The sequence below is a fragment of the Takifugu rubripes genome, chromosome 14 (assembly GCF_901000725.2).
Source record: "Takifugu rubripes chromosome 14, fTakRub1.2, whole genome shotgun sequence".
Taxonomy (NCBI): Eukaryota; Metazoa; Chordata; class Actinopteri; order Tetraodontiformes; family Tetraodontidae; genus Takifugu; species Takifugu rubripes.
The window spans coordinates 10,422,576-10,440,146 of NC_042298.1; the positions used below are offsets into that span (position 1 = coordinate 10,422,576).

At 46.1% G+C, this 17,571-nt stretch overlaps 3 protein-coding genes across 4 annotated transcripts in view; 1 reads left to right on the plus strand and 2 right to left on the minus strand.

The window, feature by feature from the left end:
• The window catches only part of tenm1 (teneurin transmembrane protein 1), a 141,358-nt gene extending 135,690 nt beyond the window's left edge, over positions 1–5,668 (plus strand). Inside the window, exons 33-38 of one of the 2 annotated variants that reach the window (XM_029847107.1) lie at positions 170–312; positions 1,999–2,210; positions 2,290–2,591; positions 2,746–3,452; positions 4,195–4,331; positions 4,834–5,668. In XM_029847107.1, the coding sequence (XP_029702967.1) occupies positions 170–312; positions 1,999–2,210; positions 2,290–2,591; positions 2,746–3,452; positions 4,195–4,331; positions 4,834–5,589 (2,257 nt within the window). In that variant the 3' untranslated portion in view covers positions 5,590–5,668. The remainder of the gene's footprint in view (positions 1–169; positions 313–1,998; positions 2,211–2,289; positions 2,592–2,745; positions 3,453–4,194; positions 4,332–4,833) is intronic. The other variant, XM_029847108.1, reaches the window with a different exon arrangement.
• A 1,189-nt stretch (positions 5,669–6,857) lies between these two features.
• LOC101068763 (SH2 domain-containing protein 1A) lies at positions 6,858–10,101 on the minus strand. Its single transcript, XM_003970594.3, has 3 exons — positions 9,729–10,101; positions 9,388–9,451; positions 6,858–7,975 (listed from the first exon to the last, which is right to left on the minus strand). The coding sequence occupies exons 1-3, from the start codon at positions 9,863–9,865 to the stop codon at positions 7,805–7,807; spliced, it is 372 nt and encodes a 123-aa protein (XP_003970643.1). The 5' UTR covers positions 9,866–10,101; the 3' UTR covers positions 6,858–7,804.
• Positions 10,102–11,772: 1,671 nt separating this feature from the next.
• Positions 11,773–14,426, minus strand: agtr2 (angiotensin II receptor, type 2). The gene is made up of 2 exons (XM_011610854.2): positions 14,179–14,426; positions 11,773–13,960 (listed from the first exon to the last, which is right to left on the minus strand). Exon 2 carries the CDS (start codon positions 13,900–13,902, stop codon positions 12,658–12,660), a length of 1,245 nt encoding a protein of 414 aa, XP_011609156.2. The 5' UTR covers positions 13,903–13,960; positions 14,179–14,426; the 3' UTR covers positions 11,773–12,657.
• Positions 14,427–17,571: the final 3,145 nt, after the last annotated feature.

The following is a 17,571-nucleotide window of genomic DNA, read 5'->3' on the forward strand; positions in this document are numbered from 1 at the left end:
GCAAGAGGGAGCATTCTATTATTAATGAGATATAGTGTGTTTACATATTCTAATGTCTTGCTGTATTATTTAAACAGCAGTTTTTCTGCCATATGTGCCACAGCCAGACTTTATTAAACAGTCTGTTATTCTGAAAACATGTCTGCATATCATTTATTCCTCTCTTTAGGTACACGCCTGCGGCGCGGCTTTCAGAGGTGGTTTATGACTCCACCCTGGTGACCTTCACTTACGATGATGCCTCCGGCACTGTGAAGACCATTCACCTCACCCACAGCGGGTTCATTAGCTCCATACGATACAGACAAACAGGTGTGTTTAAAAACAGTGATAAAAACATTGTATGGATAGTAACTTACTTACTTACTTAATTCTCTATGTCGATGTGCGATGTGCAGCGGTGGACCTTTGCATTTGTTATTTTTCAAATCAAAACATCCAACGACTCGATCGGTGTAGCTAAAAGCTGCTCTGCAGTGATGTCACTGCCCAATCATGCAGCTTTATCGACAGCGTCACTCACTGCACACAGATTTCACTGGGTTGTGCTGCCGTTTCATCTCGGATAAAAGTTGAACGAAGAACAGGTCGTGTTCTGGAGGCTGTGGTCTACCGCAACTGAAACAGTGAGACGACCTCCTCGGCTCTGAGTGGTGTTATGACTCCAAAAACCTCAACAGCCAGGCTGATGATTGTATTTGATGCCCTTCATCAGAAAACATCAGTGCAGAGTCAAGAAGGGGGTTGTATAATAACGTAATAAAGGTTCACCAACAGCACAGGCAACGCTGCAAAAGATAACCATCGTGGAGTACGTTTGACACCTTGCTTTCGATCTTATCAAAACCTAAACCAAGACCACGAATCTAAACCCCACCTATGACTATAGTAATTGTTTCACTTTTGGTTTTACTTCAAATACAAAAGCCAGAAAACTGCAGTGCTCCTTTAGCTTTGGTGACAGATACTTTCAGAGTCTACTAATCTGTCTCTGGACCAACTCTCTGAAGTTACTGAGTCCTGCAATGGCAGAGTTCTCATCCCTGCTAGTAAATTTGTTATTTGATGTCTGTAATCATCTGTGTGTGTTTGTGAACGTGTGTGCGTGCGCTTGACTGATCTCATCATAGCAGAACAAAATGTAGAACAAAATGGTGTCTATGAGAGAGGAAAGGTAGTGATAATTGTCTCTTGGGATTAAACCAAGTTGAGACGGAGAGAGAGGGTTGCGGATATGGACAGGTGTATGAGAGGAAGGGGAAAGAAAGGGAGAGGGGAAGATGACAGCTTCGGGAAAAGACTGAGGGAAGCGAGACGAACAGACTGAGAGTTCCCTGGGGCCACGGAAAACCTTCCATATCTCGCTCAGCACTTCTACCATTTTCCCATTAGCGCAGATTTAGAATCAACATTCCATAGAAAATAAAAATAGATGTAATGCTCATCCAAATGCTCAAAGCCTCCGATGCTTGGCATTAAGTCATTTTAACTGCAATCAGATAGCAACATAATAGTATTTTCATTAGCATTCTCTTTTTTTCCCCCAAAGAGAGGTTGTAGTAGGTGCTACAGAGGTGATGAATCCTGTTGTTAAAGTTGATGTTCTGACATTAAGGAGCCCATTGGCTCATCATGGTTATTGTCTTTAGATTTCATTATCCCTCCATATTAAAGGTCACCAGAGGAAATGCCATAGAGGCGCGGGGACAGTTGAGACTGAGTGACTCACAAATGTGCCTGTCTGTGCTAATGGTGTTGAACTGAGTCTTTGATATGATGTAATTAAGCAGGCTTGTGCAGAGGACGCATCGCCCAGGTGTGAAGGCTGTTTGTCAAAATGCACCTAGATTTGTGACATCCTGTTCACACTCCCCTCACACACATACACGGACGCACACACAAACACACGTTCACACACAAGCGCACACACAAACACCAGTGCATGGATTTGAAACGTTTGCATGCTTCTTACGGGAAACCCTTGTGTTCCGGGCCCAGGTCCGCTGACCAGCCGGCAGATTTTCCGCTTCAGCGAAGAAGGTTTGGTCAATGCCAGGTTTGACTACAGCTACAACAACTTCCGAGTGACAAGCATGCAGGCGGTCATCAATGAGACCCCCCTCCCGATTGATCTGTATCGATACGTCGATGTGTCAGGGCGAGTCGAGCAGTTCGGCAAGTTCAGCGTCATCTTTTACGACCTGAACCAGGTAGGTCACATGATCGGGTCAGTGGTTGGTTGGTGAGATTGTTACCTGGCTGGTTTATCATGTTCTGATGGATTTCTAGGTGATCACCACACATCTGATGAAGCACACAAAGGTGTTCAATTCCTACGGCCAGGTGGTGGAGGTCCAGTACGAAATCCTCAAGTCCATTGCCTTTTGGATGACCGTCCAGTACGATAACGCCGGGCGCACAACCACCTGTGATATCAGGGTGGGCGTAGACAGCAATGTGACACGCTACACCTATGAGTACGACGCAGACAGCCAGCTCCTGAGCGTGTCGGTGAATGAGCGACTTCAGTGGCGTTACAGCTACGACCCTAACGGGAACATTAACCTGCTCAGTCTTGGGACCAGTGCAAGGTAGGCCAGCGGTATTGTGTATATTTGCCAAACCTGATTATATTAAACATGGTAAACATGATAAACCTAGCTTGAAACACTGCTACCGTGAGTTGACACACCAACCTTTGACATGGATGACAGAGCTGCAACTGCATGTTTGGTTTGATTCCAGGCTCACACCTCTGCGCTACGATCAGAGAGACCGCATCACACACCTCGGCGAGTTCCAGTACGTCGTGGACGAGGACGGTTTCCTGCGCCAGCGAGCCAATGACCTGTTTGAATATAACTCCAACGGCCTGCTGACCCGCATGTATAACAAAATGACCAAGCACACCGTGTGGTATCGTTATGACGGACTGGGACGGCGAGTAGCCACCAAGAGCAGCCAGGGCGAGCAGCTGCAGTTCTTCTATGCCGATCTGTCCCAGCCCACCAGGGTCAGCCACTTGTATAATCACAGCAGCAATCTGATCACCTCGCTGTATTACGACCTGCAAGGCCAGCTCATCGCCATGGAGCTGAGCAGTGGCGAGGAATACTACGTCGCTTGTGATAGTGTTGGGAGTCCAAGGGCGGTCTTCTCCAGCAAGGGGCGACTAGTTAAAGAAATCTTCTACACCCCTTATGGAGAGGTCTACCAGGACACCAACCCTGATTTCCAGCTTGTCATCGGCTTCCATGGCGGCTTGTACGATCCCAGCACACGGCTGGTCCATCTCGGGAGGCGTGATTACGATACATTGGCGGGTCGATGGACTTCGCCAAATCATGAACTGTGGGGGGAGCTGAGCAAGGAGCCCAGGCCGTTTAACATGTACGCCTTCAAAAATAACTGCCCATCTGGGAGAATCGAGGAAGTGACGCAATTTACCACAGGTGAACTTATCGGGATTACAGCGTTAATGTGCTGTTACAGAGAAATCACAGAATATTAGCCAAACTACTTGTGTATGTTTAAGTTAGCTATGCTATTCTAGTTGAGCTACAATCAGAGCTCCTACAGCAGGAAACACCTCATTACAGCCTCCACATAGATACAGGTGTTTAACACCACAGCACATCCAGTTACAGTTTCCTACAAAGGTAGCAGCTGCCATAACAAAAGAATGAATCAGCCTTAAAGCTAACCGCAGGTGAGGCGTGTAGCAGAGAGCGAAGATGTGACAGAGTGTACCCGCTACAGAAAGGACAGCTATAGCTCTGATCAGCAGGTTTTTTGGGTTTTTTTTTTAACAGTGACTGTTATGGTTTGTTCCTTCTCTCTGTCAAGAACATATTGTTCCCCTGAGAAGCGAAACAAAAGGTCAAGAAAGGGAACGAGATGGAAAAGAGAAGGAGAATGAACACAGTGGCAACAGGAGGCATATGTCCTTCTGCCTAATGGAACATTCATTTGGCTTGTCACGTTCTTCTGCAGCAGGATGGTTTATTGCAGACAGAGTCTGTTTGTCAGGAAAACAGTAGTCGTGCCATTCCGGCCACATATTTTGCTCATATTGTGTGATTTCCTGTACACAGTGTTGTTTTCCTGGCTTTATGATTCTTTGTTTGTTTCACATATACACATTATATTCACACGTTCTCCCTGTACGCTGAGTTTTTCTCGATGTGTGTGCAGATATTGGAAGCTGGTTGCAGCTGTTTGGCTTCCAGCTTCATAACGTTGTCCCTGGCTTCTCAAAGCCTGAAGTGGGGAGACTGGAACAAACATATGAACTAATGAAGACTCAGACACAGAACTGGGACTCCAGCAAGGTGAGGTTTTTTTTTCCTTTTTTAATAACACCACTTTGTAATTAAATGCATTTAATCAGCAGACAGGCCGCTGTAGGACATGACTGTAATTACCTTGAAAGTCAACCATTAGCTCTTTTTAATTTTGGCCAAAAACTATAGAAATGATAATGTCATCATAGTAAAACTGGAGAGTCGCGTCAGTAACGGGCTGGACGTAATAGCAGCTGTGGCTGCAGGCTCGGTTTTGCTTTGCTTTCAAAGCTGCTACGTGACATGCGTGCGCACCAAACGGACGATCACAGACTGAGACGGTTGCTGGATCTTACTGCTCTAGTTCGAGATTCCTGCAACACTGATCCAAAATATAAAGATACATCTGATGACAAAATCTTACTGTCATCTTTGTGACAACCACCTGATCCAAACGCTCTGTAAAGTTTCAGTACTTGGTGAGTTTTTGCTGCTGACAAGGTGGAATCGAGACCCCTAGTAAATCCTCTTTACTTTTCCTCATCCTCAGGTGGTTTTGGGGATCCAGTGTGAGCTGCGGAGGCAATTAAGAAGCTTCATCTCTCTGGAGAGGTTACCTCTGGTCTCCCAGCCCGTAGGGTCAACCAACCACAGACCGCCGCGGCCTCCACCTTTTGGCTCTCGACCGTCTCTCCTTGGCCCTAGCATCCGGTTTGCTGTCTCCCATGGTCGTATCAGCGCTGAGGTGATTGGCGTGGCCAGCGAGGACAGCCGTCGTGTGGCAGCCGTTTTAAATGGTGCTCTCCACCTGAGCGGCCTGAGCTTCACTGTGCACGGATGTGACACGCATCACTTCCTCCAGTCCCGACCAATTGAGGAAGACCTTGCCCTGGGCTTAGGGGTCGGCGGGCGAGTTCTGGAGGGCGGGGTGAATGTGAGCGTGTCTCAGATGAGCGCCGTGGTGAACGGAAGGACTCGACGATTCGCAGATATCACTTTGCAGCAGGGGGCGCTGTGCTTGTGTGTGCGCTACGGTGGGAACGAGGAGGAGGAGAGGGCGCGTGTGAGGGAAGAGGCGAGGAAAAGAGCAGTGGAGGGGGCGTGGCAGAAGGAGAGAAAGAGGGTGGAGTTAGGAGATGTGGGGAGCAGGGCGTGGAGCGAGGCGGAGAAGCAGCAGCTGCTGTCCGAAGGACTTGTTCAGGGTTACGACGGCTACTACTCCCTGCCTATAGAGAAGCAGCCAGAGCTGTGTGACAGCCCCGCCAACATTCACTTTATGACACTTAGCGAGGTGGGGGGCAGGTAACAGAGACACTGGGCAGCCCCCCACCCCACCAAAGACTGCCTGTTTCTACTCTACTCTGATTTGTTCTACTGTTTCTACTGTATCGGGAAAAAAAGAGTAAGAGAAGACAAAGACTGACGAAGAACAAGAGAGCTTGGAGGAAAATATTTCCAAATGCCTTTAAATGTGACAAAATGATGGTATTTTATTATTATCGTCCGGTTTCTCCAATTTCTAACAGTGGCACAAGCAGTGTGTGGTTTGGCTGTGGCTTTCGCTTTTTGTATCCAGACCGACGGACTGACCGACCCGATGGACTCCACCCATCATCACATCGTTTCTCATCGCAACGGGACTTGGGTTCACCGAACTGTTGAGATTACGGCTTCTTGACTGCAGTGAAAATTCTCCATGACTCCAATCAGGAGACGGTGTTTGCGTTCCTTCATGGTTTACCTCGGATATTCTATGGTTTACATATTGTGTAGGAGAGGCCTTGTCTACTCTGACACTCCCCTTTATGGAAGGAAGCCTCCCCTGGTTTTCCACCTCTGGTGTGATCAACAAGTAGTTTGTATGCGTGTGTATACTAAAATCAAGAATGTACATAGCCAGTGCTTTCACACTGAAAAAAAAGTGCTCAACTGGAACTTCTGTTGTTCATAATTAAGTGTCAGTATTGTTAATCAATAGGAAACAGTTACAATTTCTTTTTTGCAAAGAATTATACATGGATATAGTAAATATTCTGGATGAAAAATCTGACTTTATTGGGTTACAATGCTGATTAAAGTAATTATGTGTGAATAACCAGATTGCTCCCTGGGATTTAATTGGCATTGGGTATCATCTTGCGCTCTTTCTCTGCCTCGCCAAAGTCCTCTCTGCACCCTTCCTGCCACATTTGCTGAGTACTCTTTGTTCTCATGGCGTGGTGTTCTGCGACTCGCGGGTCTGTGCTGTCATTATCACCCATCATTATGGCTCAAGCTGAGATATGCACGAGGAGCCCGCGTCTGTTAGAAGACATGGGGAGGAGGAGGAAGGAAGAGAGTGCGGGGAAGCTAGAAACCACAGAGGAAGGGGTAAAAAGAGGTGTGACAGCTGAAGCTCAGTGAGTGGGTGGCGAGAGCTAAAGGGGCAGGACCTGGACTTGGCTGTGCTCGTCTCTGCTGCTTGTCTCGTCTCATTAAGAAATGCCAATCAGAACACGTTTTGAACCACTTCCAAGTTTGCGTCTCTCCTCCCCCCCAAAAAAATTTAAAAGAAAAATAACGAAGACTGTTGGGTTGTTTTTTTTGTTTTTTTAATCTCACCACAGCTGAGCCCAGCAGCTCCCCCTCATCCTCCCACATCACTCCACCATCTGCCCACCATTAATTGTTTGTGTCTCACTCCCAGGCTGGAGATGATAGAGCCACACAGTCCATATGTTCCAGTAGCAGGCAGGTGATATATGTTCCTAACTAACGGTCTGTTGATCGGCAGCCATGTACCTTCTCTTCTAAACCATATGCTCCGCAAGATACTGTCCAACCTCATCTCAGCGGTATAAAGATGGAGGGTATGGTTGCTAGGAGACTGCTGCACCAAATGATTGTGTTGCATGAATGAATGCTCTCTCTCTCTCTCTCTCTCTCTCTTTCTCGGTTCATTTTTTTTCCATCAGACGCCGGTAATGTCAATCAGATGAATGACAGATATTCGCCCCCTCCTCCGAGCCATCAGCATTTTCTCTATGGAAATCAGCACTTCAATATGTCAAATTGAATTTTTGGGGATTTTCCCTCAGACGAAGGTTCCGGTTGTGAGCTACTGTGTGCTTGTGACCTCATTTAAGGAGGTCTGATTTCACCAATATCATTTATTTTACTTTGCTATTCACGCAACAGAAATTGCATTAAGGAAGCAGAGAACAATATTTGTTGTCAACAGATGGATGCAGTAATGGATATTAATGTTTCGGCACTTGAATATTTCACCTCACATCTCTGAGCGTAAAGAGTCAACACTTTCTCCGTCGCAGAGAGAAAGCAAACACTGGACGGACTCTGAGCGCAGACAAAACTGCCAGGGGCTGAAGGATCTGCAGGTTTTGTCGCTGAGCAATTGGAGGAAAATTACACTTTGTTCAAATGCTACATGCAAACTATAACGGCAGCCATTTTGCAACAACATAGTATTTATGAGGTCGGGCATGTTCCTTAGGGCTCGCCACTCTTTCTTTCAGTCTGTTTTATCTGTTCAGGCTGTTACTGGACATCTGTGTCTTCATCTGTGTCCTCGCGCGTATCTGAGCAGTGACCGGGTAGAGCAGAGGCATGACAATTCCTTGTCCAGGCTTCTGGAACGCTGCTATCAAGTTCCTGATGTGACGGAACGACCGTTTCGGCACGCCGGGAGTAGTCTGTAAGATGAGGAAAGAGAAGGACAATTCAGTTTCTTCATGTCCACGTCGACATCTAACATGCTCCCTTCTAGAATGAGCCCTAACCCTAACCCCCAACTTTTGCCGTGGAAACAGGATGCTGATTTATGCAGATCTGTAAGAGCTGAGCAGCACAATAACAAATCAGAGGATTTAAGAGAAACATAATCTGTACCTGCCATAGAAGGAGGATTTTTATGGTGGGATTTGAAGGCCAAACTCAGCATCACTCGTCTCTTTGTCAAACTAAAATCACAGATTATTCTGGAAAGGAATCAGGCCTCTGCAACTTCGTTTTTATTTGTCTTTTTCAGAATTTTTTTTTTTTGGGGGGGGGCTTCGCTGGATTCAAACCTTATCCAGGATCTATCAATGTGTTTGGCATTAATTCTCATTTCCGTCCACTTTGCCTGTACGGCAGTTGGATCAACATTTATCATCCTACAATGAGAAACATTAAACTTTTAAAGGATTCGTGTTTTATCCAATAAGACCACTTTAAAGGAATCAATTTGTTTACATGTCATGTGATCAATCATAGAGTAAGAAATTGGTAATATTTTATTCTGGATTATATTATAAAAAACGATTCATTAAAAGCCAGAGAGCCCTGCAGCAATGCACACTTTTTTTCCCCTCCCTCAGCATCATCTCAGGATTGAGCATTAAAATGATTGAGAATAACTGGCGACCAATGGAAAGCACACCGCTGAGCTCACGATGAATATCGGATACCACGCGGATATAAGAGATGGTAAAAATGTGTGCTGACAACAGCCTCCCGCTCGGCTGTCAGTGGGAGACACGGTCTTCAGATGTCTCTGTGTGTTCACATCTCTGGACATTTGCCAGTCCTCAGTGTTCAATTACATCACCTCTCCCATCAGACCTGCTGTCAAACACAATTCTAGTTTTCCTGTCTTTGGACAGCCCGTTTCTCCGAACACATCACATTTGACTGAGGGCCTGTGCTCTGACATCCTTTAATGTGCAGAAACCGAGTAGTTATTACATTCTACATCATTTAGCATGCTGGCCTAGGTTTAATCCAGGCCTCTGTGGTTGTCAGAAGGCTTTGCTTGGGCAGCTTCTGTGGGTGATGACTCTGTATAACTTGGATCTACAACTTTTGTGCAGTTTAACTTTGGCATCTTCAATTAATCTGATAAACATTAAAAGAACCAAAAGGAAGGTTAAAAAAAAAAACAGAACTGAAACTTCTGAGAACTTCATGTCAGAGCTAATATTTCTTGTTTGCCCTCAAAGATTGCTAAATTTGGCTGGCATCGGAACAAAAACAGAACGAAAGAGCAGCCAGAGCAAAAAATGTGCTTCTTTCTAAAGGTCGATGCGGGAACAGTGAATAAAGAAAATACAATAAAATGTCTCACGTCTGCAGCCCATGAGCCACCGTGATCTTGGTACAGTCTGTAGGTGTAGACGTATCCATGGCACCTGCACACAAAGCGACATAGCTTCGACTCAGCCATCCTACACATGAAAGCATCAATAGCTGCAGGGTTAGGAGAAAAGCAGAACATTCTGTTTGTCATTAGAACAAGTAGCATTACGGTCGTTGACACGTATAGATGGAGGAGTTTGACCCCGTGGCACTGCCACGTCTTTATAATTCAGCAGCCGACATGCATCCGGGAAAGCAAAAAAAAATTGTAAATAACTAAAGAAGTGTCACTTTGGAACTGGAAAAGTGTCACTTTGGGTTCAGACTTACAGCACACACAGACAGTAGACGCCCGGCACCGAGTCACTGTTGCGGACCAGGTAGCATCCGTCCCTGCCGTCCTGGCCCAACCGTCGCTCTCCCTCTTCTTTGCCTATGGGTCCATGGTAGACAGGCAGGTTTTCCATCGTTCCTCTCCAGAGTTGACAACTCTTGTCCTCACGTTCAGAGTTCTACTCTGAGATTTGTCCTCACTGTCAGGGGACACGGATGATGGCTCCTGAGGTTTCACTGGCCAGCTCTCCAGCTTCTCTCACTTGCTGTAGTCTGGCAACATCTCTCTCCACCTTCGAACGTCATGGCTGCTGACGCATGCGGACACATACTCACGCCTGCAAAAATGTTTGTTTTGCATAAGGTTCAGGAAATGATCTTTTTTTTTTCCAACAGGAAATAACTTCAAAGATTCTAACTGAATATTTCCACAACAATAGAAAGCACAAGAAAATTGAATTTTATAGAAAGTACATAAAAAGCAATCCCCATTTTTTCAAATAAGAAAATGTAAATTGCGCTTACGCAGCGTTTGAAAGTGTTTCTATCTCAATTATCAGGAGGACTTGCCTTGTTTTTTATTAACAGAAATTTGCTTACTTTAGGGCTTTCACCACCACACTTTCCATGAATTTTGATTTAAGTTTATTGTCACCAGAAAAGAAAGTAAGTAAAAGAAATTAAATAAAGCCCACAGTGTACCATTAAAAATAACAGCCTGGTTCAGAAAAAGCACAAATCTTCCACATGTAGCTAACATTAGATGAATGATGGTGTGCAAATATTTAACAGACACTTAATTATTTATGCTTAGAAAATACATGAACAATATGTTCTATTAAAAGTGCAGGTTGCCAAATTAAATCTTAGTAATCCGGTTTCAGTAGTTAAAATATAAAAGTCAGTAAATGTGTATTAGATCTTTTAGAAATATGACAGAGCTCCAATGCACCATAAACTGGATTATAATATAGACAGACTGGAAAAAAGACTGACTGAAGCCTCTCCAGCAGTTTGATTTGCATTAAAATGTGTTTTCATGAAACAAATGTGCCACAGCAGGAGCTCTGTCAGCACATGATGACCTTAGACAGACAGACAGGCAGACAGGCAGACAAACAGACAGGAAGGAAGGCAGGCAGGCAGGCAGGCAGGCAGGCAGGCAGGCAGACAAACAGACAGGAAGGAAGGCAGGCAGGCAGGCAGGCAGGCAGGCAGGCAGGCAGGCAGGCAGGCAGGCAGGCAGACAGACAGACAGACAGACAGACAGACAGACAGACAGACAGACAGACAGACAGACAGACAGACAGACAGACAGACAGATAGATAGATAGATAGATAGATAGATAGATAGATAGATAGATAGATAGATAGATAGATAGATAGATAGATAGATAGATAGAGCCATCAGCCTGAATTAGTTCCGTCTGTGCTGCTTCTTCATACAGCGGTCATGTGGCTCTTTAGCGTCACCAAGTGGCCAGAAAACGAATGACTTGTATGAGCAAGCTTGGAAAAACAAGCCTCGTTCCGTGCCAGTGTTTTTCATCCTTCTGAAAAACTTGACTAGGAAAGTTGAATAAGGAAAAATAGAAAAACTTCCTGTGTAAACTAAAGTGCAGGCTCCTGTAGGATTCTTTGCCGGCTCTGATTCCACAGACAAGCCGCCCGAGGTCAATACAGAATGCAGTGGATCCATACTGGACACAAATAGCATACAGAGGTACATCACTGACTGTCGGCTCAATCGACCAACCCATCTAGCTGGACTGGAATGCATTATAAGGACATTAATAAAAGATAACCATATCTGGAACTGATATGGGAGGTATTCTGCAATGGGAGAAAGAGGGAAGCAGGTCTATCTGTCAGGACAAAAATGCCTTTTTGCCACGGGGGACGCTAACAGTAAGGACTGGAAACCGAACCAGTTTGACAAAACTGCTGTAGATGTAGAATCTGATGAGAAACCAGCAGCCAATTACCAACATTGATGCTAACCAGGGTTTCATCTGTGACTGTATTGAACAGTGAAACTGGGTTTTACAGAAAACCATGTGCTCTTTATTTCTTTATGTCAGAGAACTGCAGGGAAATTCCATTTTTCTGGAGATTAATACACACTTATTACAATGAACACAATGTGAAAAAAACTGCAGAAGTGGCATCGTTACATATATTCATTTATCTTAGAAATGGAGAAGGGTTAAGAATATTTTGTTGGTTTTTTCCACAGAATATAGCTGACACAACATTAGGTACTTTAAAACAAACTCATTGATTAATATCCACCTCTTAAAGGAAAAATTCCCCCAAAACTTAAAAATTGATTATAATCTTCTCATCCGCTATGCTGATGGTTGCTTCAAGAGTCCTCAAAACATCCAAGGCCATGATTGAGGGCAGGATTCTTGCGTGATCAGAGGGCCGCAATGGAAGCAAAAGACGTGCATGAGCGAGCACTCTTGAGACGTCTAATTTGCTCCGTCCTTATCGTACATTTGAGGAAGTGTCCTCTGTTTATTGCATTTCTAATGGATTTGGTTAGAACTTGGGGTAAGTCTACGCTCCAAAAGAGTTGAAACCTGTCCCACCTCTTCAGCACCTTAATGGAGAATAAACAAGTGAGTTTTTGTTTTCAGGAAACTGCTTTTTTGAAGCTCCACAGTTACCACTGAAGTGAACAGAAAGACCCAATAGTCAGTCAACTCAATGTTTCCATGCAGCTACATCCTAGTTCAACCTAGATCTGCGCCCGTGTCTGTCTGCCGGATTTAAGTCCAGGGGTTTATGTTCCATCTTTGTTGAAGGGGCAGTAAGTTTATGGTGACCGCTGTCTCACACGTCCAGGCTAATGGGAGCTGAGGAGTTACTCGTCACATGGTGATTTGGGGCCAGTGGAGCGAGAGGGACGTCTGAGATCGAGCTAAGCATGAGCAGGGGACTCCATGATTGCCAGGTCTTTCAGGTCACTCAGTTTCTGAGAGAAAGAGCTCAGCCTGGTGCTGAAGGAACCCCTCTTCTGGCTGTGATCTTCTCCAGGGGCCTTCAGGCAAGCACAAAAGCTCTTGCAGAGGCCTCCAAGACGACCCCGGAAATGGTTTCCCACAAAGCAATAGAGCACGGGGTTGATGGCCGAGTTGGTGAAGCCCAGGGAGAGAGTTAGGGGGGTCAGGTTCCTGATGGTCCAGGTAACCCAGCAGCTGTCCAGCCAGCCTTCACTCCTCAGCAAGTCCAAGAAGGTCATACAGTGGAACGGGAACCAGCAAAGGAAGAAAGCCACGACGACAGTGGTGACGGTCCACAGCACCCTCTCCAGCCTCCGACCTTCCAGGCTTTTGCTCGAGCTGGCTCTGTGACTAACATGCACGGCTGACGGTCGCGCCGCTTTACTCCCCAAAGATTTATAGGGAGCCTTCTTGTGAGGGTGCCTCTGGTCCTGGGTCGTTTCCAGCCCTCTATCAGCCATCAAGTGTCTGCCGATGGCACAGTAGCAGCATGAGATGATGATAAGTGGCACCAGGAAGGCCAAGATAATCTTCATCAGGACCAGGGTGATATACCAGGCATGGTTAGGATATATGATAGCACAGGCCTCCACGGCAAGCTCCTTAATGTGGTGAGTGTCTCTAAGATACAAGCTGGGGGAGGAGCACGCACACGCCAGCAACCACACCAGGACGCACACCAAGCGAGCACGTCTGGGGTTCCGGGAATTCTGGAAGCGGAGAGGATGCACGATGGCCAGGTAGCGATCTACGCTCATGCATGTGATAAAGAAGATGGACGCGTAGAGGTTGAAGTTCAGGAGAGCGTCACAGAGTTTGCAGGTGATGCGGCCAAAGGGCCAGCTGTAGCCCAGGGAGTAGTAGACCGCCCAGAACGGGAGCGACAGCAGGAAGAGCAGGTCAGACACACACAGGTTCAGCATAAACGTGTTCGCCACGGTCGTCCTTGAAGCACTGGCCTGGCCCAGGACGCACACTGCCAGGGTGTTGGCCACGGTGCCCAGGACGGAGACAACGCTGAAGATGGCAGGGATGGCTGTGGTCATGGAGAGAGGTGGCCAGTCAGAGCAGGGAAGAGCGGGCGGGGCCGCAGAACTGTTCACGTCCACCTCGGCCGGGGAAGGGGTGAAGTTGAAAAAGGACGCCGCGTCTGAAAACGCCATTATTGGACCTCGGTGCACTTTGGCTTCCTTATTTTAAAAAAAATGTTTTCAAGGTCGCCTGGAAGTAAAAGAAGACAGAGAGAAGTGGAAACACTTTAAATTGAGAAAAGCTGTTTTTATTTCAACTGCTGGCTGGAGCGGTTGGTAACGAATCACCGCCGCGGGGCATGACATCACACTTGAAGTTGAAATATGAAACAAAGATGTTCATAATAACCTTATTTAAAAAAATATTTACAGCCAATAGAGCAATATCATTTGAAGCATCATCCTTACCAACTACTTTCTCTCTTTTAAAATGTCTTCTGGTGTCCAGTTGAAGAAGTCCAGAAATTTCAGAGCTTCTTTTGGCTAAAGTCCTTGTCTTGACATTTGCTTGGTGGCCCGTCTGCAAGGTAAAGCAGCACATCCATGTGCCACAGTCCACTTCATGCTTCCGTGTGTGTGAGTGTGAAAGAGAGGAAGAGAGACAGAGAGAGAGAGCACTGTGACAAAAACTGCCTGGACTGGAGGTTCTGAGAAACCAGATGAGGTTGCAGGGATCTTATAGCCCTGCGAGCCTCTCGGTGGTTGCACAAGAGGGGCGCAGCCTACACGTCCCACCTCCATCATTACCAGGAGGCTGGATCGTACCTGGAGTGGAGCCAGCAGGCAGAGACGCCGAGAGGGAAGTGAGGCAGGGTTAGAAACTTGCCCTCTGTTTTGCATTGTATCCTCTACAACAGAAAAGGCCAAAATCAAGTCAAGATGTGACTACACACACACGTACGCACACACACACACACACACACACACACTGGTGTCATGTAATGGGTTGTATTGAAAAGGACACCAGAGTGGTTAAGATGTCTCTGCTGGGATCTTTGACCCCAACAACACAGACTGAGCGTTAATTAAGCCAGCCTCGTGCTTTGTGTCATACTGGTGCTGCTCTGTGGTCAGATAAGCCATGGGAAATATTTACTCTGTCTCAGAGGAAGTCAAGGCAGCCACTGGGGCATAGGGAGAAGGAGGGGGGGGGCAGTTTGGAAGACAAATGAGGAGGAGGACAGGCAGATACTTCAGGGAGGGAACAAGAAGATGAGAAGGAGCGATGGTGAAATAGAGAAGGGCAAAAGAGGAGAGAACGCAGAGATTTCCTCCAGTGGTTTTTCATTAAAGCCTCCGGTGAAAGTTAATGAGGGATGCGCACAAAGCTCTGAGAGCGATTACATCACTGCTCCTTTGATCAACGGTCTGAGTGCATGCGCCCCCCCCCCCCCATGTGTGCACTTCAATACTTGTACAGCTGCATACACACTTCCGAATCACACTCTGGCGCCCACCATCAATACAGCATCCATACTGCTGCTTACACGTGTTTTCACACAGGTGTGCAGGCTCTGCTCCACAGAGCAACCACGATCCAACATATTGTATCAGTGGGAAACTACGAGCGTGACGGACAGAGGCCAGATAGGAAGCAGCCCCTTTCCAAGGCTGCAAATGATGTTTTAAGGCGCGAGAAGTGGAGGATGGCAGAGACGCTAAAAATGGAACGGCTCATACTTTGCTTTTTAAAACAGAGATCTCAGAATGTCGTGCACCTCCTCGGGGAGGTATGTTCACATGTGCACGAAAAAGTCAGGGGCCCTTCAATCTGAACATGCAACAACTCAAAATGGAATTCATCGTGTCACTCCAGCCAAACTAAATATGATGATAGGAAAGAGTAGGGAAGAAAAAAACAGCAGCCTGTTTCTGCTTTTCTCTTTTCTTGCAGCAATGGAGAAGAATTAGCTTTGTGCGGAGCTTTTTCAATTTTTTTCCATATTACTTTTTAACATTAAAAGATTTCAAAATCATTTTAGCAACTGTCATGTTAGAGGAATAGATTATTCAAGCATGATGCAACCAAGTATTTGGAAATGTGTTTGTCTGCTTATTTAAAGGCTCTGGCGGCAGGCTTAGCATCTGTTGTGTGGACTTTAGTGACAGAATTCCAGGCCCGACTTCTACTTTGTCTTGTTGTTATTTAGCCTGCGCAAGCATGCCCAGATGGTGAGATAAAGCCAACATCGTGCGCCAAATCCACAAATTAGCTTTGTCTGTGTGGTAGCAAAATGCTAACAAGGCTGCAGCATCGGGTTAAACGCTGGCCTGTGCTGTTGTGTCACATGAGGGAAATGTTCTGAAAACCTCAGTCAGGGTTCTTTTCAATTGTTTTATCTCTCAGATTCTGTTCTGTTCATTTTTCCTGGAAAGTGGTGAAGAAACACCTTGACTCATGCTGAGAGACAAACTGTCACTATATTTTTTTTGAGGGAGGGTGAAAAAGAGAGGAAAATAACTGATTAACAGTTTGAAAACGTGTGGGAGCGTAAGCAGAATGTGAGCTAAACACAGGAATTAATTACAGGCAGCGGCTGCGTGGGCAGATAAGGGAAGCGATGAACCAGAGAGCATCAAACCTTCAACATAAAACCCAACTTAAACTAAATCAAGCTCCCATCCAATTATTTCTCTTCCGTGATTGAGATTTGCTTGAACTGCCACCGCTTGATTTGATCTAACGAGGAAGACGTGAACAAGTAAACATAAGCGGTGTTTACAAACTTGCTTATATAATTCTGTTTATGTTGTGATGCTGATTAATGTGCGACGTGTTTATTTGAAGGACGAGGGTCTCCCTCGGTGGCCAGGCCCTGGGAAGATAACAGGCATATAAAAAAAAAAACATGAACCGTTCAGGGTCCTCTGTGGAAAGTCAGTTTCCTGGGGGTAAAAGGTAAGAGGTCATGGCCGTGAGCTGAGCCCCGCTTCCTCTCTGCTGGTCAGGACAAATCTGGGAGAGTTCTGGATGGACATGACAGAGTCCAGTCAAACTGAAGTTCTCAGCTCATCAGTGTGGGACGTGGCGGTTAGGGAGGCCCCATATGTGATGGGACCCCAGAGAGGGAAGCTATACTTAGTGTTTGCTTATGTTGTTGTGCAGGATGGGGGGAGGAATATTGGCCCTAAATTGTGGAAAGGAGGAGATTGTACAGATGTCAAGCATTTTCTGCTCTTCTCAACTGAATCAATATGTTCCATGTGGATCTTGTTTGTGGGTAATGACTACAGGTCGTCGGGTTGACTCAGAAATTTCCCACTTCTTGTCTAGAATGAGGCAGAATTGCAAACCACCCACAAGATCTTCCCGCTCGACTCAGAGCGGCAGCACAAACCCTACCTCCGGCGCCGGGAAGGTCATGCGAGCGTTTCTCCTCGCCGTGTAACGGACGAGAAACTATCGGCATGCAATTGATCTGGCATATGTGTGCAGGCACACACAAGCAGTCCCAGGGGTCACGGCTCTGGCCAGCTTCATGTAACGTTTATGAGAGGAACGTCGTTCCGGTTTACTCAGGGGGGCAATAAAGAGGCTATAAAGACGTGAAAGGACAGCTCACACAATAAGCAAAAACATGTGGCATTAAAAAAAGCTTTTAACAGTCCAGCGCCTTCATGGTTGTTACCAACATCCGACCCCGTAACAGCAGCTGGACTCATATTTCCCAAATCTTTGACTATTGCTACTTTATTCAGTACGTAAGCAGAGCATAAGCGGTAATGTGAGGGAGCAATTTGTCCATTTAAATAACGTGTTCATACTGTATGTTTTCTGAGCATCAAATATATTCTGAAGCC